The sequence below is a fragment of the Excalfactoria chinensis genome, chromosome 1, assembly GCF_039878825.1.
Source record: "Excalfactoria chinensis isolate bCotChi1 chromosome 1, bCotChi1.hap2, whole genome shotgun sequence".
Lineage (NCBI taxonomy): Eukaryota > Metazoa > Chordata > Aves > Galliformes > Phasianidae > Excalfactoria > Excalfactoria chinensis.
In genome coordinates, this window is record NC_092825.1 from 13226225 (window position 1) to 13253764 (window position 27540).

The 27540-nt window shown below is 39.7% G+C and overlaps 1 protein-coding gene across 1 annotated transcript in view; it reads right to left on the reverse strand.

Annotated features, from left to right (window-relative positions):
• The window catches only part of COG5 (component of oligomeric golgi complex 5), a 178631-nt gene that overhangs the window by 9620 nt on the left and 141471 nt on the right, over positions 1-27540 (reverse strand). Inside the window, exons 15-21 of the mRNA XM_072350510.1 lie at positions 14498-14608; positions 13080-13142; positions 12149-12252; positions 10435-10672; positions 1334-1410; positions 704-830; positions 104-183 (exon numbers count right to left, since the gene is read on the reverse strand). Of these exons, the coding sequence (XP_072206611.1) occupies positions 104-183; positions 704-830; positions 1334-1410; positions 10435-10672; positions 12149-12252; positions 13080-13142; positions 14498-14608 (800 nt within the window). The remainder of the gene's footprint in view (positions 1-103; positions 184-703; positions 831-1333; positions 1411-10434; positions 10673-12148; positions 12253-13079; positions 13143-14497; positions 14609-27540) is intronic.

Here is a 27540-nt window from a genome sequence, read left to right on the forward strand (position 1 = left end):
GTCCCCTACAGCACTTCTCTACTTTTTGTGACAAGTCCTGGTGACCCCATAACTTACTGTCCAATTGTCTTACATTTACAGAAGAAATAAATATGATTTTTACCGTATGAGTGCAAGCCTGTCTTTCTCAGAAGGATGATCATCGAGCCACTGAGAGTAGCGAGCAATGGACCACTCAGCCCTCTGATACAGGGAAACATAAAGAAACACCAATTACACATAAATGTGGAAAAAGAGACACACACTAATTTTAGAAACAGATGAAGTCAATAAAAGGCGCTCTTAACACTGCAGGGATGTAGAACTAGTTAAGAAATTGGAGGCTGTTCAACAGAAATGCATTGTTTTGGAAGCTTAGAGATGATCTGCTACATCAGCTGATCACCCAGTTCTGGCAGTGGACTGAATCTAGACTTCCTACATCCAACTGCAATGTGCAGCCTACAATAGGACTTTCCTTTTCTTCTGTGAGCTGACAGAACGTTAAAGAATTGAGAGGCTATTCAAAATCAGATTATTGTCTTCCTACCGTTAATGAAAATATGAAATCAATGACCATAACAGCTTTGTCACGATGAAAACGAAGTCAGTAAGTCATACAAAACACAAGCTTGAATATTTTTAACTAAAATAACCAAGGCAAACAGAAATGTTTGTTCCTCCTCAGGACATCTAGAAAACAAAGACGGGTTAATCTCATTACCTGGAAGGGTGATTTTAACTCCGGTGGTGCTCTTGTAAATAAGAACTGAAGAATAATGCTGAATGGAATAACCTCTCCCAGGGCTGGGCTGCTGGCAATATGCTCACTGGTCTGGAACAGCAGCGGTCTGGAAAAATGCAACAAAATACTTGTGAAAGGAAGGAAAGGCTTTTCTTATGTATTAGAATAATGCCTTTACAGCGCCAATATTGTCACAGGATAAAATCACCTTATTTTTTTCCACCAGTCCATATCTCGGGTTTAAAATCCAAGTTCAGATTGTAAAAAAAATGTACAGAAGTTGCCTATTTTAATTAAACAGTGCAGGACCGCAGATTTCATATTTCAGTGGAAAGATGTAAGGCAACTGCAGAACTCACTATCATAAAGCAGCAGCAATGAAAGCCACACAAAACAGTACCATTTGGCCACGATTTACATGACAATGGCTTTTAAATCATAGTCATACTCTGCATAAAATTTACAAGAACTTTAATCTATTTCTAATTTGCTTGTGGGTGTTGCCAAAAAAGCCCTCAGTTCAATCAGAACTAACAAAAGGTAATAAATTAGTTTTGAAATACAGTTTGATCATAGAACCAACTGCAGGCTGCCGTGCCCACAACTCACCTGAACGACCTCAGCTGCCTGTAAGATTTGCCCAGGTCAGAGACTCGGCGGCAGAGCGGCGCTACTGCTAGCTCCATCTGAAAGTACAAAGATATGGATCTGAATTAGACTATCCCAAAATATCAAACTCGGTATTTCAGGAGTCTGCCTTTGAATAATAACCCAGACTTGCAGGCCAACTCATCACTGCTGGCTGCCTTTGGGACTGGAAGATGATCCTTCACATTGCAGTGCCCAAGCCAAATCTTCTGCTCATTCTTGGCAACACAGTAAGCAGCACACAAAACAATAGCTATAGATAAGGACAGGACATGCTCTCGTGAGCTTCCCGCAACCGAAGCTTTGTTTGTCTGAGCTCATTTGGACAGTGATGAGTTTCCTGATGAAGCACTTCCATTAAGAGTCCCAAAATTCTGATGTCTGAGTGGGATGAAAGGCAATCTAGGCAGGTTTCTGCAAACCACTACAAATGCAGTAGAAATGCACACACGCAAGGGCTGCTCCAAAAGTAATGCCTGCTATTCTATTTTATTGGCCCATGACAGCAGATGGTGGTACAGCAGTAGAGGCTAAACTTTCCCACCAATATCCCATGACATGTTGTTGCTGTGTGACAGATGGCAGCAGAGGGGCAGTCTGACAGAATGGGGTTTGACATGGAAGTGTGGGTGAAGCAAAGGTGTGGAACTGAATTCCATGACAGAAATGGCATTCACGGCCATTCACTGACACTTACTGAAGGTTTATGGAGACCAACCAGTGGATGTGAGCACAGCGAGGTGGTGGGTGGTGTGTTTCAGCACCGGCAACAGCGATGTGAAAGACAAACCACGTTCTGGACAGCCATTAAATCTTTTGTGAGTGTAGCATACAGGCTCTTGTTTCTTGCTGGCAAAAATGCACAGCTAACGGTGGTGACTGTGTTGGAAAACAGAGTTGGTGGTTGAGAATTTGCTCTATCAAATAATCTTATTGTGCTCTTGGTATCTGCTGAAGTTTCCATGGAAATAAATAGGAGGCATTACTTTCAGAGTAACCACATCTTTCAGCTGGACATCCTTTCCTTTGGTGAAGGACAAAATTTAAGTGGTTCATTCATGAATACTCAGCCCTAAATGCAAGGGCACAAAACCTACACAGACTGAAGGCAGCAGGGACCTACTACCATGGAGTCACAAAGTGCATCCATAACAGAATCATGTTCTCACTCAACAGTCCATTCTCTCTGTTCTGAGTTATAGAATCCATCTTTAAAAACAAGCAATTTTTAAACTCTAGTTTTTAAGCACTATGGAGTTCACCTGTCTTTCCAAACAAGAGCCAGACTCTGCTCAGGTTCTTTTATTATTCAAGTGAGACTAAATTCCCATCACATAACCTTCATTACCGCTGAAGACACAGAAATGAGAAAACAATTCCACCTCCAGATCCCTGAACTCTCTGGTGCCGTTGGCAAAATTTTGGTTAACGTGTACAATAATACAAACACCACCTATTGGGAGAATCACCTTGTCCAGATGTGGATTAAGACTTTTTTTTGCATACCTGAAGTGTCAGTCAACAGAGGGACGCAAACTTTATTCTTTGTGTAGATTTGTTAAAATCCCCAATTTAGAAAATTACTCAAACTCATTTCCAAGTAATGCATAATTACGATGTTTGAAAAGATCACAGATGAAAACCACCACACAATAGCCTCCCATTTAAGAGACATTGCTGAACTTGTTCCAAAGCACTTGCAATAATGCCGTATTTACAAGGAAGTCTTCAATACTGCTGCTCTTTCCAATTTCATTTTCCCAGATGGCTGCTGGAACACCAGCTCCCAAGGAGAACCTAACTGCACTGCTGGGGTTCTCTGTCACTGTCAGCTTAAACAAAGACAATGTGGTAAACTCTGATGCCTCAGTTTGTCTAAAACTAGAAGAAATTTTATTAGTAGTTAAGGCCAGTCAAGGCCACATCCTACAGGCACCCATCTTCAGCAGCAGCACAACATGTAGAAAATAGATGGCATTATTTCCATTGGTGCCCAGGAACAAGATATGAAGCTGGAACACGGGAGGTGCCATCTGAATCTGAGAAAAACTACTGTGCTGTTTGAGTGGCTGAGCACTGGCACAGAGGCTGCAGATCTCCTCACTAGAGATCTCCAGAAGCCGCCTGGCTGTGTCCCTGGGTACCCTGCTCTGGGTGTCCCTGCTGGGGCAGGGGTTGTGCAGAGGGACATGGAGGGCACTGCCAGACTCAGCTACTTTGAGATTCTGTGTTCATGATGGGAATCCCCTCACCTGGTTCTCAGCATCTGTAATTTATCTTTATGGTCAGTGGAGAGAAACAACCGCTTCTGCTGTGGGATACCCTGAGGGTGATATCTAAAGTAGGTCAGGTGGATCATGTTGTAGGAACACCCAATATGTGAGACTCCATCAGACAAATCTGGGAGACCCAGAGTGCCCCAGCTAGCCACCTATACTTCCTCTACATGCATGGAGAGGGAGCACCTCAGAAAAGGGATGGGCAAAGCTCTCACAGGCAGCACGAAGCTGATCCCTGGGCCCAGAGGCTTTGTAGTACATGCCTCACGTTCAGCATGCCATGGGATGCCAATGTCACTTTGCTCAGGAGGAATCCTCAACTGCTGTGCCTTGTTCGGAATTTGCTGGCACAAGTGAGCAATGCTGAGTGCATGCAGGTTCTCCCTTGAGATTTCTCCAGGGAGGAGCACAAATTCTACGTGGTGATGAAGATTAACACAAGGTCAGCAAATTGCTTCCACACATCCCCTGGGATACTTCTAAGTATGTTTGGGAGCCAAGAAGCTTCCAGTCTGCTGCACAGGATCAGGAGCAAGCGGCCAAGAAGAAGAGCTTATTAAGTAGGATTTGCTGTAGCACGATACAAGATCCCAGCAGATGCTGAAAAACAAATGGGAGCTCTCATTTCTTCAGTTACTTTTCAGGCAACAGCACTGACATCCTGTAGGACCTCGTATCCCTGAGTGGTGGGAGCCGTGGCGCTCGTAGCTAGGAAGAACTGGGGAGAAAAACCATCCTTTTAGGTGCTTTGGAGAATTTGAGAATAGGCGACAAAAAGCCATTCTGACTTGTGGAGGCAGAGATGCATGGATGGAAATGTACCCGTGAGAAGAAAGATCCCTGCAGAGCAAAATATGATTCTGCTCGGTAAGTTTTAAATGGTTGTTTCTCTCCTGAAACATAATATGATGTAATGAGACGTAAGTGAAACTTTCTACAGCTTAACCAACTCCTTATTAAAACAAATTTAAATGATTTCTCTTGAACGCACTTAGCAGCTTCCATAAATCAGCATTTTCAGTCTTAAATGCTGAAGAATAAGATTTTCTTTGGAAAATTCTGTTAATTCATCTTCAACCTTTATTCACGGTAGGAAATGATTAGAATTGATAGAGCCAGATAAATTTAATGGCAGCAGATGGTTGTTTCGTGAAGCACTAGTTGCCAAAGGAAAAAAAAAACACAAGTGTTTTTAAGCTGTGCAGCACACTATACCATCTCAAACTGACTCACAAAGAGTGGGAATGAGTGAAAACTACTGTGGGAAAAACATAAACCACAGAAACTCATTTTTGTCTTTTTTTTTTGTTGTTGTTGGTTGGTTGTTTTTTTTACTTTACAACACTAGTCTGCTATGCATTGTAAGCCAATTTCTCCAGTAAAAACCATACCTCACATCATAACCATGATTCTTTTTTCCCTGCTTGCTTTTAGCTATTTGTCTGAGTCCAAAGACTTGATGAGATGCCACCGGCATTTTGCTTCTTCTGCAATCCCCTCTGCCGGCCCTCTGCATGGCTTTTGTGTCCCTGTGAGCACCCTGTTGGCTGGCATCACTGCTCCAGGAGTGGCTTCCTGGGAGGACACACTCAGCTAGGAACAGCTGCTGTTTTTAAGGAGCTGGATTTGGGCAGAGGATACAGTGCACATCACTTCAGTTTTGCTACCCATCATCACCTGAAGCTGTATCAGCTGTCAATTCATGCAATGTGGTCCTGCTGTAGCAGCTTTTGCTATGAGATACAGCTATATCTTCCAAAGCATTCTGGTGAGCTTCAGCAGGTTGCGTGATGCTTCTGGTTGTCTGCAAGCCAATGTTTGTACCATGTGTGCAAGGTCTTTCACACATTCACGTCCAGCGGGCTCTACAAGTGTAAGGACAAGTAGCATCTTTTTCTTTTCCAAATTTCTCTCCCAAAATAGCAGATCTGAAAATTCTTGTATTCATTAAATTCACTGAGAAATCAGGCATCCGAGAAATAATGTGCAACCTCAACTAATGTGAGATAAACATTATCACAGGATCTCAGGATCTGTTGGAAGAGATTCAATAGGAAGTGTACGTGCACACTGAAGAGGGACAGTTAGAATGGAAGAAGGCCTAACGACTGTCTCCTTTCCTCTAACTTCATTCCAAATCCATTGCTTTGCCATGATTTGTTCATGCACTTCGTTGTGCTTCACAGAATGCAATGACAGACTCCTACCCAACTTTTATATAAAACATATTCCTCTTCTCAGTGATTCTTGCTCTCTAAGCCTAAAAAGGCTATATTAGCTTTTCTTCTCAGATGACACTGTCATAGCCCATGGCTAGCTGGTCAATTATCTGTTGAACTATTCACTGGCTAGCCATATTGTACAAAATCCATCACATGGCTGGCTTTGCTATTTGGATTATGTTCAGCAACTCAAGGGTGAAGTTAATACGCACTCTAGATACAGATAATGCATATATATTGAAGAGTGCTTTGAAAAACTCCATAGTGACGTTATTGTTTAGTGCCTATTGTGCTATTTTCAAGATCTCTCGTTACTAAAAAGCTGTTTTTTCAGTTGGAAAATCTGAGCATTAAATTTTTAGCAATTATATTTCCTCCTGGCCAAGATGAATCCCAACTTTTTAAATGTTAACTCAAAATGCTTTCTTCTAGTCATTCAGAAGGAGAGAATGCTTTAAAAAGCAAGGAAGCAGAAGAGCTCTGAATTACTATATGAAACAAGCTGGCCTTAAAGGGATATGGAATTTGCTTTCTCCACTGCGTAACAATTCCAAAACAGTTGATGTTGAAGCAAATCCTTCAGTTGTAATGCTTCCAAAATACCACACTTTAGAAAATCATTTCTTTCCTCTGGCAGGACGGTTGGCATTAAACATTACGTACATTTTAGCTTTAGTGGTTTTTGCCCTTATGACTATAACTGTGATTACAACACGATGCTTCCCTTGTTTCTCTGTAAGAATCTAAAAAAGGGGAATATTTTATGAAAAATGACAAAAAGCATTTTTACATTCTATCAAAGCTCAAAGGAACAAATCTATTTACACTTACAAAACCACAAATGCCTAATATCCTGGCTTTTTTAGAAGCCATATTAATTAAGGAAATTGGATTCTGACCATATGCTAACCAGCAGATACAAACACTCCTATGCTAGAATTTAGCACAGACAACTTCTGCAGCCAGAACATTTTTCTAGGAAAATTCAATACACTCAACATGTTTTGCAGTAACATATTGATAAAAACTTGAAGAGTTTAAGATGGCAAAACGTGTCATGTCTTCATGCATGAAGCCTAAGGATTACTTACTTTTTGCAACATCTAGACTAGTTGTTTCAATGCAGTTGCATTTACACTTGCTATCAGTGAATAGCTATTTTCCTATATTGACTTACAAGTGCTATGCAGCAGACTACTAATTTTCATGCTAAATATTACTGTTGAATACCCATTTCATCCAAATAAATTTCTCAGTTGACTGCACTTAAATATATTTCACGGTGCACCGTCCAGCAATTCTATCAGGTGTTATGAAGGCGTGAACTACAAACCACAAATCCCAAAGTATGCCTCAAAGTAAGTGCTGTAGCAACTCTGAATATCAAGCAAGCTAAAAGGTCCTCTGGAGAAGAACTGGCACTCCCCAGAAACATAAACACTGAAAAACCATCAGGGCTTGCTTACTCCAGGAGAACATTTTTTCTAGCATGACTGAATACGAAAAATTTGCAAGTAAAATTTAGTTATTACATGCATGAATACTGAATCATGGTCATCTTCATAACACAAAAATGAAAACAACCTGGTGCAGGACTTTCTAGGAGCAAATTGAAAAGTAATCTTGTGCAATTGCCTGTATAAAAGCTGAGAGCATGAACAGAGGTGAATTCACCCTATACACTGGAAGTAAGTACTTCAAACAATGAGTCCCAAGGAACAGCACAGTATGTGATAATAAGCTTGCAGCATTGCAGACATCTCCTAGGGCTTAAAATGCTTTTGCGTTCCTGTAAGCACTGATCTTTATGAAATCATGACACTCTGCCATATTTCATTCCTATCATACCTACATTTACAGCTGCCAACTAGCACACAAGCAGCCCTCCTGCTGAAACACCAGCAATGCACAAGATAACATCATATTCCACAGTGTCAATAACACTACTGACACCGTAGAAACAGGATAAGACAAAGGATGAGAGTTCAACAGAATTACAACAGTAACTCCCAACTGAACAAATAGCTGAGCTTGCTGAATGATGAGAGCTTGAAACTGCTCCCTTCCCCCTTCTGTGTACCACTACCTACTGTTTTGAGGCAACTATTAGCAGAATAAGTCTGTGGTTGGAAAAATTCTTACACTGGACTCTCAGCCAAAGTAACTGGGATGAGTAAGAGACAACTTAAACAGGTACCTCTGAGTGCCCTGGCAGAAATGTGGTAAGAACATTCAATAAATGCAACCCAGAATTATTTGACTCGCAACATACATGTTGATCTAGTGGGTGGCAACCCTGCCCACAGCAGCGGGGTTGGAACCAGATGGTCTTTAAGATCCTTTCCAGCCCAATCCATTCTATGATTCTATGTTTTAGTAAGACTTCAAGTTAAACAAAGCAGGTCTTTTGCTCCCAAGTAACCCCAAAACATCAAGAACTTTTTTTTTTTTAATCACAAAAGCTATTTTTAAACCAGAAAATGTAACCCTTTCTGAGTTCAGAATATTCAAAACGACTCCACAAGACAGAGTACAAGCAGAAACATTTATAAGCAAACCTCCTCCTACACATACAGTCTTTCCAGGCAAGTCCTTTCCTTCAGGCATCAGTCCAGCAGCACAGCGCATTCTGGGCCTGAAAAAATTCTGCCTGCAGCATTTACAGACACTTGGAAAAGCTGTTTCTTCCTAAACAGCCACAAGCCCAGCTCAACTCCTTCTCACTGCTTTCCTCAACCCAGGGCAGCAGCCACCTGCCCTTCTCTTCGGAGGAATCCAGACAGCTCCTCAACATAGGTGCATGCCATGCCAACAACACTGTGCAAACGAACCAGCTGCAGCTACAGCTCACACTGAGCACTGAGTGAACAGGCTCAGGACAAACCTATGGCCTCCCCAGCAGGAGACCAGGAAGCTTTTTTCCCTTTCCTTTTCTCCTTCCAGAGTTCAGAAGAAAAGATATCAAACATATATTCACTCAGTTGTCCTCTCAGGAGCTATGCTCATCAAGGCAGGAATGAACATGCAAATTCCTCTATGCTCAGAAGAAAATATACCTTCATTTTTTTACTTAAAAGTCAGCCCATGTCAAAATGAGAAAAATATATGTTTAAAAGATAAATGAGTGATATTTTTAGTATTATAATAACAGGTGCTTAGATCAGATGCTCTTTGCAATAGAATTAGGTAAAGATATTTCCTAAATTTATACAACTTACTTAAGAACTGCAGCATAAATTACACAAAAAATGCCCATATTCTTTCCAGAGGAGGAGTCAGGTGTCCTTTTTTTTGATCTATTTTATGCCATTGTCTTCAACATACAGAAGGGAATAGAACCTTCCCACTGAAAGCAATTGAACACATCCCCTGCTAAGATTAACGGCTGGTTTTCTACTTCTGAATAATGAACACAAAAACTTTACCCAAATTGATTCAATGTGAGCCTATTGCAGGGTTGAATCCGCTGCTAAAAAAGTGACAGTTGCATAAGAATCCGAAAGCTGACAGAGCTGGAGTTGATTCTTTCAATATCTACAGCCAAAACAAATTAACCGGATGAAAATGCCCCGATATCCATCTCCTACATTGGGTCATTTAAGTCCCAGACAAGAACATGGAAAGCGGGGCTGCTTTTCTGACCAGGCCAGGCCATTTGATCTGTATCTCCTGACAAAGATTTTTCTTCTTGCCTTCTTCTGGGGCACTTAAATGCAAAATAAATAAAACAGACACAACCCAGAAATGAAACAGCAACTCCCCCCTTCCCTGCCTTCCTCTCCTACCCCGGTTACCTACTAGCCAAAAGCAGAACTCAGTATGCAGACAAGTGGGGCCTCATTCTCTTTTCCATCCAGACAATATAACCTGTACCCTCACACCAATCTAGTGAAGGCCTTTGTTTTTTGGCAAGTTAATCACACAATGTTATTATTGACAAATTAGGTTTGATGATAACAGATAACATAGACGAGCAGTGGATATTAATCTAGCAATTTTCTTTGTGTTTTAGATCAGCATAAAGACAGAGTTAAGTCTGAGAGACAGGAAAGTCAGATCATAAAGAAAATTCAGAAGAAAATGAAAGGGCAGTTCTTCCACAGGACATTATTATTTCTTTAGTTTGTCTCCTACTCTGCTAGGCAGGTGAGTTAGTGATTAACTGCTGCTGGCACTGTGATATATTAAAGCAATTAAGAAAATGACACACCACTGCATTAGGAGAAAGAATGAAGTGAATGAATGGTGGCAAATGATGGACATAGCGAGGAGGTCAGACAAGCTGGATAAAATTTCAAGATGCAGCTGAATTGAAATGCAGCAGTTACTTGATGGGGAGCTGTCACACCTCCTGCAATGTGCTTTGCAATGACGAGGGATCTCCAACTACTACTGGATACACCTCTCAGGATTCACTATTACAGGGAAAATGTTTAGAATTGAAATGCACAGATCTCTACAGCTGTCTGCTTACACTTCATTGGGGGCAAAAGCACTGATGATACCTTTCAGGGAACGCAGTGAAGCAATGATAAAAAGCAGAAATAAGTATTAGGGGTACCTGTGCAAAATCCGCCGCAAGCCGCATCTTCCCACCTTCACCAAGGGGCCTTATTAGACTGGCATTGCGAATGAAAAGTTCAATTGCTCTTTGTGCCATGGCTTCAGTGTTATCAAAGACAAAGTCAAAGCACTCAAAATGTCTGAAGTAGTCACTCATGACTCTTCCTATAAAACCCTGTAGTTCTTTCATGTACAGAGAACAAGGGACATCTGGTTTTCCTGAGCTGGATAATGACCTGCAAAAAAAAGAAGAAAGAAAAAAAGAAATAGGGACAGTTAAATTTATGTTTAAAATACAACCAAAAATGACTTGGGTTTCTTTTGATTTTTTTCAGTACCCCAAAAAGACCCGGCATGAATTAGAGAGTACCATGCAGGCTCCAAATGTGTAGCTCTTTCTGAAGCTGTGGTCAAAAAATATCTCTTCATCCCTTCCAAGCAAGATGCAGGAAATCATCCCACTCCAACCTGACTTACAGAGCCTCCACGAGTTTGGAGCCTAAAGCTCAAATCCAGCCCCTAAATGTAATTATCCCAGCTGTTGATTTACAACTCTAAAAATGGATCAGAAAATGCAAGCACATGTCATAGGGTCACTACTTACACCTATACCAAACCTATTTTCTCATAATTAGTTTCCTAGAGTGCTCCAAACCCTGGATTATAAAGTAAATCTAGTTATTACAGAAGCAGCACAGAAGCTAGAAAACACAGAAATAAATCACCTTTCTCTTTCTTTGAAACACAGCCAGGCAACCGAGCTCTTCCAAACTGAGGAACCCGAGCATACAGGAAATCTAACAGCTCAGTCTTTGGCTGCAATCAGTTTATTCACTCAGAGATATTTTACTAGAGGCAGCAAAAGGAAGACAGAGAGGGTAAAATATTGATAGCTTTCGCTTTTGTTAAAAAAGTCAAAAGGAAAACAAAAACCAGCTCTGAAAATATATATTTTTTTTCCAGTGAATTTCAAGGACAGAATACAAAGGAGTGACGTTTATTGGCCAAATCTTCTGCATCTGCAGGACATCTCATGATGATGTAAGACACATCAGAACAGACATAACAACCAAAACCATGCTCACAAAGGAAGTCTCAAGTACAGTTAGGACTCGAGATACCTGCAGATAAGGAATACTTGAAATGGTAATCTGAAATTTCAACAAAATGCAACTGCTAAACCTGAGCTTTCAATAAGAAAGATTTGTTGAACCATTTCCCATTTAGTAATATGTTAAGATTTTTTTTTCCTATGTAATTTTGAATCAGAGGTTTTATGCTTTATTTTAAGCACAAAGTGTACTGACGTTTCTGGGAACTATCCAGGAAAGAAAAACAAAAGGAAAAAGCACAAAATAAGCAAAAAAAAAAAGCAGGGAATCTTTTCAAGCAGAAGAAGGTTTTTCTAAGGACAAAAAGGGCCCCTGCTTGGTTTTCCTTTCATTTTAAAATGAATTTTACTCAACAGATAGGGAGGAAAAAAAAAAAAAAAAAGTGAAGAAGACATATGCTGCCCCATTAATTTGTTTCAATAGATGGCTGTGTTAATTGACCATAATGCATCACCTACCTTCCCCCTAATAAACACGGGCTCTTGCTCCAAGGACGTTGCAGCAATAACAATTTATTATGCATATGGCAGGAACAATTTATTATGCATAGGCAGGATGTCTTACTAAGGCAATAGTAAATTTTAAAACACTGGTATTTACCCGGAAAAATCTTCCTGGTGCATCGTGATGATAATAGCTTCTACTGAATCTCCTACAGAGTTCAGTAATGGTTGAACAGCACTACCCATTAGATCATGGACTGCCTAAAATAGGATAAGAGAAAGGCAGAAATTAGGAACAGAAACTGCAAGCATTTGCATTTTGACACCTCAAGAATACCTTCACAAATAGTTTGTTCCAATTGTGCTTTTTTAACTGTTCTGTATTAGAAACTGCTAAATAGGAGGACAAAAGCCTAAGACAGCATTTATCTTTCACTGATCTTACCAGTATGGTACATAAGGAAGGCTGTTTACTACTTCTATGTATATAAAGCGTTGCTTTAAAAAGATGCAGAGCGATTCCTGGTTTGTAGACACACATTCTGGCATACACACTTGGTTCAGCTGCTCATTTCCCCGAGACAGGCAAGCTCCCCTTCATTCCTCTGCACACACCCGCTCCCAGATTAGTGCACAGCAGGATAGATGTGGGTAGCTGTCACCCACAGCACCCGGAGGGCCACACGGCCATACATACTGCCCTTCAGAAAAGCACCAGATAGCACAAAGATCATAATTTTATGTGCCTGCATGGCTGCGTGTCAGGGGTAGCGATAAAGGATTCAGTTACTGCTGTGTGAATGCTGCAGAGAAAGGCATTTATTTTCTCAGTCAGGCGACATCTGGGTTCCAACCATTATGAGAATATTCTTAAATACAAACGTTACTCAAGCTGTAACTTAGCACATGCAACACTTAGGTAGCTGCAGATAGGGCAAAATATAAATTACAGAATATTTGTGTGTCTTTGGCTAGTATATACTGACACTACGTAACACTTGGGAAAAAGAAGCCCCCATTTTACAAGTAACAAACAAAGCAAACCTCAGCCCTCTCCCCAGTGCATTCAATCTTGGGTGTTCAATTACCTTCAAGGCAGTTGTGATCGTTTCCTCAGCAGCTGCTGGGAATGAGTTCTGATTGGTAACAACCTACAAACATTGAAGTATTTCTTAATGATAAATGTTAATAAACGTTCAAAACAATTAGAAGCCACAACACTTAATTGCACATAAAACACACTGAGTTATTTTTTCTAATGTGTGCACTGTACATAACTATCAAAAATGTTTGACACAGGCAGAATTTTCAGTGCACCACTATCAGTTCTTCACTCTCAAATCTCCTATGGGCTCTGCTGCTACTTTGGCAAAGAAATGATTCAAGAGATTTTAACTGAAGCACAGCTGAAGGGTTAAAAGTACCAGAATAAAAGTAAGTGGTGTATTCTCCTGCTGCAAGCTACAGAACTTAGGGAGAATTGTACAAGCAGCTCTAGTGCAAACGTTTGAAAGAACAGCTATGCTCTTTCTCAGTACTGTAACCTGTATGTAATACTACACATTGAAAAGCTGACTGTGCAGCTACAGTAATATTCAAACTGAAAGTCAAGGGATGACCTGAGGAATACTCAACTGATTTCCTTATAGTTATGAACATCTATGTAATAGTATTTTTAAGCCAGGTAAGTACTGAACTCAGACTGAATCATATCAAACTCCCTCCAGCACTAAGGCACATGAGGTTTATTACTAAATACATCAGAGAAAGCAGACTTAAAAGTTAATCTACCATCTGCTTGCAAAATCCAAGCAAATTTTATAAGCTTTTTTGGCCTTTTTAAAACATTCTTTAAACATATCCACAGTCAGGACTACTCATGATTCTGTTTCTAATCAGGCTAGGATTTAAACATGATTAACTAGAAGTACTCTTATAACTGTTTGTGTTAATTTACAGAGGCTGTGTAACCACTGATATCACTGAGTCAGTAAACTGGAATTGTTCATAACTGAGCAGAGTACAAAAACATTTCCAGGCCAGACTTGGGTCACGGCAGCAATACACAGAGATGCATGTGAGGTGCTGCTTTTCTTGATTTCACATTTTCTTTCTCCTTTTATGTCACAAGTGTGGGAAAGCAGGGAAGGTCTTAGAAAGATAAGCTCAGGCAGGGACAGGTAAAGGCAAGGGTTATTGGGCTAACCAGCAGAAAGACAGAGCTCTTGTTATATGAAAAAAACTTATAATAATGGCTGTGAGATGTGATTATTCTCTATAAACACATCTTTCTCTCCTCTTTTAATATTGACAATTTATCACATAGCAGTGCTTAAAAGGGCCAACCAAGTCTCAAAAAGCTGTACAAATGTTAAGCAAGACACAGTTACCAACCCCAAACATGTCAATATTTGTTAGAGTTCTCACCAGTAAGTAAGGTAATATAGATACAGCACAGCAAAGACACATATTTTATGGAAAGACAAGGAATATCAAAGAAGCCTACCTTCAGAACTGCTTGGTGTAGTTTGTATAGCGAATTAACTACAGCCACGTTCCTCCTCTGTCCCTCTGTGAGAGGTCCAATCACCTGGCTGGCATCTCCTTGAGTAGACAGCTGCAGTGATCGCAGAAATGGTTAGAACAGCATCAGCGCTTTAAATGATGCATCTCCTCTAAAATTTAGTTAACTAAATTTAGACTGTGGCAGAGAGCCATAGTTCATCCTTCAGCCCCAATGCTCTTCCACTGAACTCACCTCAGTACATGTGATTTCCATCTTCATACAGAACAAATCGAGACAAAAGGAACAACAACCAAGAAAGACAGCTGTCTCAGCTCCCAAAACCACAGCATTCAGACCCTTGCAGATACCTACTCCCTGCACGTCTTCAATTTTATAACCTAAAACTTTGACATCACCTGTCCAGGGATGCAGTATAAACCAGCAGCAGCACAACTGAAAGCAGTATATGAGCGTTCAGATCTTGCTTTTGTCAACTACTCAAGCATTTCCCTAAAACATGTTTTCTTTTCCAAATGGTGGCTTACAGCTTTGTACATACTAATGATTTGTACTACACAAGTGAGCAGAAAATAGAATTGCAAGGACCAAAACTTCTACTCTTGTCCTTAGAAAGTTTTACTCATGAATCCTTCAGCAAAAAAATTAACTCTTCATTTTTCAATACTACTGTGTGCTTTGTATTACTAGCACAGAAGTCAAGTTTCCAGGATGACACATAAACAGCAGTTAAATCCAGAACAGTTCTGTAAGGATCCTGCTGTGTATATTTATAGTTTCAAATAAAATGAATTGTAACTTGGAAACAACCAGAAATTTTCTTGTGCACAGAAAGCCAATGGAATACAAAGATCAACAAAAGGCCATGTGATATTTTAGAAGCATATCTCAATATTACAGCAAGAATAGCTATTAAAAGAAAGCTTTTACTGGGATACAGCTATCTCACCAGCTGTCTATATTTCAGGATACAAAGTTATCCTTCAGGAAACTCCTGAAGATACCTACATCCAGAAGTCTCTCAGTAAAAATATACTTGACTCGTTAAACAAGCCATCAAGAAAGCCTCATGAGGTGCATCTTTACCAGTTGTAGGTCCCATGGAACGCTCTGCAATACCAAATATGCGGTAACAAGAATTGCTCAAGAAGAGGAACAAACACTGCCTGAAGATTTTCAAGGTATGCAAAACAAATTTTTGTACTTCCCATAGCTTTCATTCTGCACAAACTGAGCCATCATGCAAATAAAGTTATCTACTGTTTGCCAGCACTGCTAATAATGGAAGTTTTAGGCAAGTTCTCGCAAGCACACATGAACACAGATTTATTCACAACATCAGAGTGACAGTATCAGTTCATTCAAATTTCTTCAAATTTAGGATTTATTTAAGGATAAACATGTTTCTGAGGCCTTTGCAGAGGCAGAAGCCTTTTCTAACACATCTCTAATTGTTTGACATCAGAACGCATTTTTCTACTAGCTGATAAATAAATCATTTCAGCAGCTCCCTGCCTTCCTGATGAGATCAGCCATGTAAGCTGTGTACAGTTCTGTTTGCCTCCTACTATTTCAATTTGACAGACCTGACTGGTTTTAAGAATTCTGCTTCTCACGCTCACAGCTTCCCAGATTAATGACAAAACAGCTGTGCAGAGAAACACAACACCCTGTCCGTGCAGCTGGCCACCTCACACACCACACTGACCTTTTCTCACACCTTTTTGAAGCACCGTGCAGGCTATTCAACTCAACTGTTACTTTGCACATTTACAGCTACTACACATAAAAGACTCTATTAGGACAGTGGGATTTTACATCCTAGACACTTCAATTTCAGTTCCTCGGGGTCTATTGCAAAGGTCTCACAAGTTTTTTTTCTTAACTCATTACGAAATCATTAAGCTCTGTAACTTCTGCTGGCAAAAAAGGCTCAACTCGTAAACAAAAATGGTAACAAGTACAAAGACAAGCCTTCAGCAGAACAAGGAATTCTTGCATTCAGCACTGGAGCAATACAGATTCACAGGCAAAAAAAAAGAAAGCCTTAAAAGCAACTGATCCTTCTAAGATTATTTCCAATATTGAATTCTCTTCAAATTAATCACTTTGAACTTTGACAGCAAGATGTGCTGCTCCCTTGTGTATTTCAAAAGAAAATCACTGGTCTGGAAAACACAACTCTGGGAAGCAGCAGTAGGCACTGAGCAGCCCAGGGCTCCCTGGGATGGCGTCCCACAAGGCATGCCATGGAAATCGCTCCTTCCAGCTACAGCTACAGCTACAGCAGAATTTCATGTGGTCCCTCTGCTGTAATCTCAATTATTTCTATGGTCTTGATTTAAAAAATCTTCTGTCTTGAGGTCTACCCAACAGTTCATCTACATCCACTTCACCAATGGCATATATGTGGATTTCAGGGATTTTATCACAATTCAGTGTATCCAGGTAAGAAAATACTATCATTGTGTCTCCCCAGTCTCAACAGACTGTGTTTATGGCCCATTTATCTTCGACACAAATCATCCTCACTTTCTTTTCCATCATAGTTGGTTTTACCAATGAATCAGAGTCATCACTCTCATTTATATAGCAATAACTCTTGAAATGCTGTGCTGCATGTAGCTCATGCACTTTAGCACAGTGGTAATGTAACTCTTCCTCTGTTATCTGTCTGCTGGGAATTGCACTGTGTAAATAGGTTAAGTCAAGTAAGTGTGACTAAGCCACAACCACTCAGCTGTTAAGACACGGTTCCTTTTGAAGAGAGCAGTAGAGACAGCATTTGTTTCCTTTTTAATCACTTATAGTTATCCAGAGTTGCAGAGTGCCAGAAGGGTGAATTTATGGTAAATAGAAATTGGGAGGACAGAAGGGGTGGCTTCATCACCAAACAGAATTTATCTGGGGAAAGCAACAGCTAAAAGACAGTGTTGGGCTGGGAGATCAGATCCCATCTCCAGGGATCAACTGCCCTGGGAGCCAGGCTGGCTCGAGTCTGCTAGCTGAAAACAAACCCAAAGGAACAATGCAGAGGCTGAACCTAAATGTGTAGCAACAAGGACTGTAACTGCTCCAATTTTCTGTATCTGTCCTTAAACATAGCAATAGATTTCTTATTCTCACTTCAGCCGAGTGATCTGATTTCACTTTCACCTTTTAATTTATTTACAGTGATTCTGTGGGCATTAGCAAAGCACAGGTGCTCCTTATCCCAGCAAGTGGTAATTCTAGAATAGGTAACACATCAGTATTGGCTCCCTTTGCTAGCATGAAATACCAGCACAGTGGCATTATTAGATGCTAGTGAGGAGAGAAAGGTCCCAGGCAGCAAACACAATGAGGGCTTTTGCTCCAAGCATCACAAGAGCTCTCTCACGGCACACTCAAGAATGTGAAAATGAGCTGCTGTTCTGCTGGGCATTTCAAGAAACCTCAAAGGATAACTGTTAGACTGAAATGAGGGTGGAACACTGGAGGCATTGCCCTTTTGACATTCTCTAAGGCAGGAGGCTGAAATTTGCTCAGTGTAGCAGCTGGAAGGAGGTTAGAAAACTTTCTTTTAAAAATCCAATTCAACATAATCTGAGGACCAGCAATTCGGGTGATTTTTCATGAGACAGATTTGTCTATTTTTTAGAGAAACGAGTAGGAAGGACCTCATCAAGATACACTGCAAGAGAAAGGCATGAAACATCTGAGCAGAGCAAAGACTCAAAGCTGATAGTGGAAGCCACAAACTTGGTACCAGACTGAATGAGGGAGTGGGGTTCTATGTTCAGAACCAGCTTGTGTCCTACAGCACAGACCCACATCACATCATTACTTAAAGCTTATGGATTAACATTTGGAAAAACACTCATGGATAGGTCTTAAGGATACTTCTACCTAAAAATCCTTTAAAGTTCACAAAATAAGGGCTTCTATCTGAAAATGCTTGCAGAACAAAAACACAGTATAACTGAAGGATCATTTATGCTTTTATATCCTAAGTTTTGCCTATCTTGAGATATGAATGAAGAGTCTTCTCAGCTGATTTTGTGTCTACAGCCAAAATGGTCATTCATAGATCCCTTTGAAATTAACGGCGTAAGACAGACCCTTCTAGGGCACTGTCAATTTCATCCTAACATGTAAGCTTAAAATACACCGGGCTTCCCCTCACCATTGATTATGAAGGGAATCCAGATCTGGTTTCAATGTCTAAAAGTGTCTTCATTATAGGTAACTAAGTTACAGGAGGTGAATCTTCCCTCCTATTTTCTTGATAACTGACTGAGATGTTCATTTTAGTGAAATTAGAAATGAAACTTGGGAAACTGAAATACAGAACTAGAAGTAACGTGAACTAAGTTTGTTTCCTCTTACAGGTATCTTTTATAAACTCAGCTCACCATAATGCCCTTGTGACAGCAGTGTTCAAGTTGTATACAGCTCTGCATGAAAAAATGTCTGATAACACGGGTATATATGCTAATATTGCATTTTGTGGGTACTGAAGAACTGAGATAGGCAGCACATGGAAGTTCCTGCTAAACTGAACTGCTACTCTAAGGAAATTCTTGCCCAAAGCCTACCATCAGGCAGAGTCTCAGCTAAGCTTCTGCCTTCATTTTGTTCTCCTCAAGCACTTCGTTTACAATAGGGTTTCTGAAGGAAATAAAGCTCAGTAGTGCAAGAACTGCCCCAGTCCAGCAATATACAGATGAAATAGCTGATGAATTTACTGAGGAGTTTACTGAACCCAAAATGACACTTACAGAAGCTGATACACAAAAAATGTGTCACAAGGAGGAACAAGCCAGCTGAATTTGCTTCAGCCTCACATGGCAGAGGACTGTAAGCCGTAACTTGGCACTGTGCTCTGATCTAATTCAGAATCACGCGAAGCATTTTACTTTAGTTTGTATCCTTCACTAATATGAACCACAAACATGATCGCCCTGCCTCCAGATTGCAGGTGGGAATCGAGAGCAACAACAGAGATGCACATGTACTGTCTAGGAAGAGATATCTAATTTAATGGCCATGGATTTGATTTCACGTTAAGACAAATGCTGTGATTTCTTCAGGGTAAATTCCTGTTTTCGCCACGAACCACAGAATCACAGAATGGCTTGGGTTGGAATGTTCCAACCTCCTGACGCATCTTTTCCTGTAATCTGTTTTTGACTGGAGGTGCCTAACCTCCCTGCTTGCAACAGGTGGCAGCTCAGAAGAGACGCTGATTTGCTAGCTGTTCTGCTACCATTCCCTTCCCAGATTACACATTTTGTGACAAAGCTCAGTTTTACAGGAAGTAACCATGATCTTCTGTGCATCCTTCATGACAGTTTTAGAAAACGCCATTTATTTCATTTCTCTATTTTAAAACAGCCTCAGCAAACCCACTCTTTAAAGAGCAGGAAACAACATTGTAATTTAGGAGTACTGAGAAGATCTTAAATCAAAACAAGACTAAAGTAGTGCCTCTCAACAACGCATTTGATCTAACTCTAGGATCATGAGACTAATATGTTTTGATAGCACAAATTGAACTCCAATTGTCAAGCTGACATTTTCGAGAATAAATACATTCCTAATAGAGGCAGCTGATGTGGCCATACCTCTGGCAGAAAGCAATCAATCCATCTGGTACTTGGCCTCCTGCCTGATCATAACAACTTATTATAAAACACAGAATCCATTTACAGAATCTCTGAGTCAATAGGGCTCGGCCCTGGGATTTCTCCCATAAGCTACAAATAATTGGGATGATTTACTATTTAGTTTAATGTTCCCCATATGGCTGAAGGAGCCTTTCACAATCTCTTTCCACCTAAGTAAAACAAAAGATTACCAGAATCAGTTTGCCGTTTCTTGTAAAAATATAACACTGTTTAACAGCAAAGCACATAACAATCTGAACCCCACTAGCTATGCCAGCTGATGTACCAGTACACAGAGAACAATTTGCAAAAAAATTAGAGACATAATTTAAAGGCTGGAAGTGTAAAATATGAATGAATCGAGGATACGTGAGGTCCCTGGTAAATGAGGACAAATTAAAACGAATGCCCTGCTTTAAAAATAGCCAGTTAAAATTTAATAATAAATCATAAATAAGAATTTAAGTTCTTGAAATGACTTCTAGTTTTTCAAAGATGGAATATTTCGAGATGCGAAGGGGGGAAATCATCTGTGAGTTCAAGCAAAAATGTAAAATAAGCATAAAAACATTTCTATTGCACCCTCAGGACATTCTTGCAGCTTCCAGCATTTCTTTTTTTCTTTTATTTAAATTTTTTAATTTTTTATTTTTTGTGTTTTGTTTCTTCAGAAAAATGGAAATGTTACATTTGAGGAATATAGGAAGAAAAGCTCCTTGGTGAAGGCATTCAAAATCTTCCACAGTAACCATTCTGGGAAGAAACATGTGAAACTAACATGTGAGAGGGACAGTTAACTCCTTGACCAAAGAAAAATGAGCCACTGTCACGCTCATACTAAACATGCTAGAACAACAGCAACCATCAGATTGTTCCCTAAGGGATATGTGCTTTTCCCCTTCTTCTTTAATATTCTCAAAACCAGAATAAATTGAAGGAAAGCAGCAAATGATCATTCTGTAACAGAAATGACAGGGTTTATCTCTATGTTTTGAAGCACAAGAGACAAAGAGCAATGGTCAAAATCATCAAAAGCGATTTCACGGTCCTTCAAAAAATGAGATGCCTTAAAACAACTTCACTTTCCAAAAGCAGCTGGCACTCATTCACCTAAAACCAGTTTGTTTAAGGAATCTCAGCAAATCCTGAACCAAAAGCACTTGCCATCATTTGCCAACTGAAAATCACGCTCCTTGCATTTGACATTTTTTCAGGGCTCCCATTTACCCAACTGCCTAACCCAAGTCTCCAGAGGATTTCAGAGACAACGTGTGTTGGTCCTGATATCTCTGACTGTAACACATTACTAAATTTTCCATGCTTTCCAGAATAATGACTGAATGATTAATCACATGTTATGTCATCACAGTAGTTGTTGGTCCTAACAAAGTGGACTACTGAGAATGTACTTCCAGATGAGAAAAGCATCCATCTATCCACAAGACACACCAAATCAGGAGGTCCAACATCATAGGGTTCATCCATACATAAAGAGTGTAATCAATTTATTTAATTGCCATCTGCCATTTTTTGTATCCCGTCCACACATTAGCTGGGTATCTAATACTTCTACACTGTGGAAATTTACAAAGGAGCATAACACTGTCAAACTCTAATTAGAGTTGCTCCATAATTATAAAATACAAAATCCATTACGATGTTAACATACTTTGAACTATTGCCAATCAATTGCCAAATAATAGGATTAACTTGGCAGGAGATGATTTAGAGCACAGTATAACAAAACGCAGTAAGAACCGTGCAGTCTTGCTCTTCTTCTACCTGTCAACAAAACTGCACGCTAGATGTATACAAGTCTTCTAGCCACCTTCCCGGCAAGATGAAATGAAGCACGTAGTACTCTCGAAAGCCGCCTTTTATGCTTGGATGATTTTTTCTGGAGTTTAGCCAGTATCACTTAACATCACACATTTGTTATGTGAGTCACGATCTAACCAGCAAAAGACAACATGAGAATGAAGAAAATGGTTCATGAAGTTATTTTTTAATGCAACTCTCTCCTCTAGATTTTTAATTCATTTTTTAAAGTTTATATGTTTGGTTTGTTTTTTTTTTTAAGTGATCTATCAGCTATTTCTTAGTATTTTCTAGCCATTATAAGTAGCTCCCTAATAAATGTGAATCTCCGTACATAACTCCTCTGATCCTTCCATTAAAACAAAGGAGATCCTTAGCTAACCTCAAACCATTTTCAAATTAGACCCACTGTCAGCTCCCGGTTTTCTTATTTTACTGTGGAATAGTAACCTTTTCTGAAATTATTTTAGTATATAATAGCCTCCTACATATTCTATTTAAATACCTATTAATGAATTCCTTTAATGTGCCTAATACTGAATTCATATTTTTATGTTCTCTCATTTATATAGTACAGTTCCAAGTTTTTCAATGACAGTAACACTGTGTCTTCCAAGTACTACTGTAAAACAATTAATGCACCTGTTTCAAAGAGAAGTGGGGAAAACTTCATCTTTTACATTACTTACATCAACTGACCTGTTATTTACAGAAAACCTTTCCCAAAGTGTCATTTCAGTATTGCTCTTGACTACCTGTGAGTTCATTACATTTCATACTTCCTCCCAAAGTTCACAATATTAGACACTTAGACAGGTGGACTGGATACATTTCCCTGGAACTGTCAGACAAATCTCATTGTTAGAACATGTCCTGAATAGTGCTTCACTCTCAAAAGAAAACTCTGAGTTCAATGTAACACCACCTAATGTAAGATGTAGATTAACTTTTGTAAAAACGCATTAAGAAATGACCATCAGAAATTTACCACATGCCATTACAGAGAGAACTCATCATACTTTTCAATTCAGAACCACCACAGGTCTCATAAATTTGATGGAGTTTAAAGGTGGTACAAAATTCGTAGCATATGAGCAGTATCTTCACTTCACTGGAAGAATTTGATTCCAGGAAGCGTCTGCTCTCTCCATCTCCCTGTTCTCCCTTACTTCATTGAATTATTCAGCTAGTTAAATTTAGCTGTATCAGACAGGAGTGTCTGGGGGGGGAGGGGGCAGGAAGTAAAGATACCTAAACCTCATAGTTCGGGCAGTAAACAGAGAACTAGCTCACATCCTAAGATTTCTTGTTAGTGTAACACATTTAATTCAAGGACTTCATACAAATTAAATGAGCAAAACAATTTTGTTTTTGCTTGGTATGAGGTACATTTCCCTTCAGGAATACCTATCTCAGTAAAGTCAGTCCAGCAAGTGCTTTCTTCCATCAATGAGGTTCTAATCCTTTCCATTTCCCCAAGAAGAAAGCAGAATTATAGCCTTCCTACATCAACAACTTTCTTTCTCGCAATGAGTTTTGGATATTTTTACTTTTGACTCAGCAGACAATGGAGAACTTTTTCAGTCTATCCCCTTTCTGCCTTTTTGCAGTCACTCACTAAGTATAGACAGCGAGATTCAGAAAAAAACACTGTCTCCATGATTGCTAAGAAAAGACTCAGATCCAGTCCTTCTCATTCAACTAGTTTATCTTTCCATTATTTCAATTTTTAAACCACATTTCACATTTCTACATTTCTCAACATCTTCAATGATTGCGGCAAGATGCTCCACTATAGTCTCTGGATCCTCATAATACACCTTAGCCTTTCAGATTCTGGAAAAAAAGAAGCCATTCATATTGCTTATAATCTAAATAACCCACTGAAAACAGCTTATGTAAATCTTCATTTCCTCAATCAAATATGACAGACGCTTTTTCTTCAACAAATGACATTATGAATATTCCATGTAAATATGCTGTCTCTTCCTCAGTTCAGAGTTTGAGCTGAATTAAGTGCTGTTTCTCTATTCCACCCGGCCTTCTAGCATTTTCTTTCCTCATCCTCTTTATTGTAACAAGGTTTACAAACTATGGAGAAACATTAATAAATCAGAGATTGACTTTTAAAAGTATAAACAAAGAGCACATTTCATTGTAACCTCAGGAAGAAATACTCAGGAAGATCTGTGAAGCCACTGCATGACAGAATTCAGCTTTCAGAACTTCATCACCAAAGATAAACTGCAGCCTATTTTATATTGACTACCATATATCAAATGCACCATCAGCCCACAAAGAAAGAAATCAAGGAAAAGACTACTCTGTGACAATATCATAGTTACGATGATGAGAGGGATGTGCAGAACGTTGTCATCTATTTTAAACGTTAGTAATTACAAACTCGTTTATAAACACACTTCAAGGCAATGACCAGCTTTTTCACAGTAAATTTGAAAGAAAGAAATTTTCTAGAACACTGTAAGAACAACACAGACGGTTTTCTCACAATCTGCCTCTGCAAACCCAAAAAAACCCAATTCCACCCCATTCTAAATAGCTAGCCAGTGGATCAGAGATATTTGACGGTGAGATATCAGCACTGAATATTCAGTAAAAGTGGAAAACTGAAAATATCATTAAAGGTAACAGTACGAGATAAGCTGCTGAAGCAACATTAAAGGACAATGCAGTAGCTGAGGATGTAAGTAAAGCAGAATTTGGAATCTTGCACCTTCAAGTTCAACTATAAACAGTGTTGAAGGACAATGAGAGACAAATCGTTCGGCTCAGCTTCAGTTTTAGTGGAAAGCAGGCACTTATTAAAATCTTTGTAACATGTATCACTGACTTTCAGTCTCGTACAGTGAGAGCGGTGAGGCACTGGAACAGGCTGCCTAGAGAGGTGGTGGATAACCCACTCCAGGAGACCTTCCAGGTGAGCCTGGATCAGACTCTGGACAGCCTGATCTATCTGTGCTGTCCATGTTCATTGCAGGGGAGTTGGACTTGATGACCTTTAAAGGTCCATTCCAGTTCCAAGGACTCTGTGATTCTACAAATCTTATCTGAAGCCTCAGGAAGAAAGCCTGTGATAGGAAGGATGCAAGAGAAGAGAAATTCAACTTTAAAATGATCCCTACAGAGTAGAGATAGAACACAGTGATGGGATAATGCACTGAGCCATACAAATTTTGTGGTTAATACTAAAAATAATTTAAGAACAACTGCAGCAAAGCTGACTTTTCATTATATATATTTTGATGCTAATCTTATGTAATGCATTTGGTGCTGATCAGCATGACAAAGATCAGTGCTCTAAAAATATCTGAGCATGACAGACAGATGGATGCTCCTCAGCCTATATATCAATCCATTACATTCACTAAAAATAGGACACTAAATTACAGAAGGCATTGGTTGCACTGGCACACAAGAAGTTGTTATCTCAGCTGGTTCAAAGAAAGATTTGGCTACCAGAAGAAACTCCTGAACACTGAGAAGACCTGACATCCGAGAGCTTCCTAGCACACAGCCAGCAATACGTGGAGCTGCAAACCAGCCACACCGCCACTGAAAAGTGCTCTTTTCAAGGGCTAAGAATCTGGTAGAAACAGCAAATGCTATATGAAAAGCAGTCACGTACAGCTGACAAGCATCACCGACAGAAAAACATGTTTAGGAAAGAATATCTTTTGAAGCTCTGGCATTTTAAGAAAATCTTAGGATCAGAAATGCTCCTAAAGAATAAATCAGCATCTCCCAACTTTTGCCTCAGAGATTATTTACATCAGAAGTATGAAAGCAAGAATTCCAGATGCAAGTAAAAATTACCCCAATCTGTCAGCATTTTAAGCTTCCCCTTGAACAGATTTTGCATGCTGCTCTCTTTCGATCTCATTCACATCTTGGCTACATCCACAGCAATAAATTAAACAGCTACAGGAAAGGTTCCTGGACTGTGCAAATGATCATCTCCACTGCTAAACTGCTGGGACAGTCCTTAGCAAGTGTTTGGCCTGAGAAGTGACTGTTCTCCCAGCTGATCTCCAGAGATGGAGCAGGGCTTCACATTGCAGAGATTATCCCCAGAAGGGCCGTGGCAAGCAGCCACTGTGTTTGGAGGAGAGCCCTCACCAGGCTGCTTTCTGCCAGCTGGCCTCAGGGCCCGGGCGCATCCCATTCACTGGGATAGATGTCACTATTCCACCCCAAGTCAGGGACTCAGGAAGCTCACAGCTGGGAGAGTAAAGTAGGTCCTGAGTGTCAGTCGGAAGTCTTTGCTAACCTTGGATTCTTGACAGAGAGGCAGATATTAACATAAACATCAAAACGACAGCATGGAACGATTTAATACACAGCCTTTCTGTAGCAAAAACAGGCATGTTTTGCTGATCTTTGAAGTGAGGCCAACACTAATCAGAACAAGCCTCGATGATATAAATTTGCCTTCAAACAGATGAGACCAAGCTCATTTACTTACATTCACTGTTCTGAGGTCAGTCAGATGCATTTCTTTCTATGTCTATACTCTGTGGGGACAAGCAGTGAGTGACTGGGATATATCAACCCTGAAGGAGGAGTTAAAATGAAAACAAATGGTTACATTTTTGTGTTTCTCATCCTCTCTACCGCTATTTTCTTTCTTAAATAATAATGCAGTTAAGAACACCTGTGATCAAAAACATGTTACTCCTAATTATGATGGATAATAATACTTTCTGTTAACACAGTTCCAATTACAATCTTCGACACCAGTCAGTTGAGAGGGAGATCTCAGTAAGCACTCAGAACAGATAAAGTTTAGATATAATGTCTGTTAGTTTTACTCGTAGAATTTTTGTGTCAGAGTTGATTCACATTTAAGCATTAGTCCAAGTAAATAGTTTTAAAACGTGAACAAACAACATAAGGCTAATTCAAGGTTTCCCTGTTACTTCCCAAGAATCTTTTTGTACTACCATATTACTGCTCGTATTACTGCTCTAGTGCTCTGCCACTGGTGGACATTCTAAAACCATATATAACATTACGTAACTCAGATATTTACTTAAGTAAATGTAAATGAATCTCCATATACTACTGAGATCCCAAATAGTGAGAAACAGCCTGCCCACTCTTTATCACATATATCAGCTGATGCTGACTTTTCCTTGAAAACAAGCCAGAATTTCAATGCCTAGTTCTCCAAAGAAAAATCCAGACAAATATACTTGTGCACCAAGTGTGCAGCAGTCCATTGCCTCTGGGATCAGAATGTCAAGTTCTTACTTTGCCTTTTGGCATGTTTACTACCAGAGGTTTTTAACAGATGAATCGATGTCCTGCCTTTGAAAATACATAACAATTTGAACTGCAGTGTGGGGACTCTACTTTCTGAGACACTTACACCTTCTCTTCAACCTCTGAATTTACTTCTATTCCTGGGTCTTAGGCATCTTTCCTTTGAAATGTATAAAGTACATCAAATACTATCTTAAGTTTTCATAAGAAGCTCAGGGGAAGAATTCTTTGAAGAGCCAGGAAGGACTGTAGATTCTCTTCTCCAGAGCCGAAAAT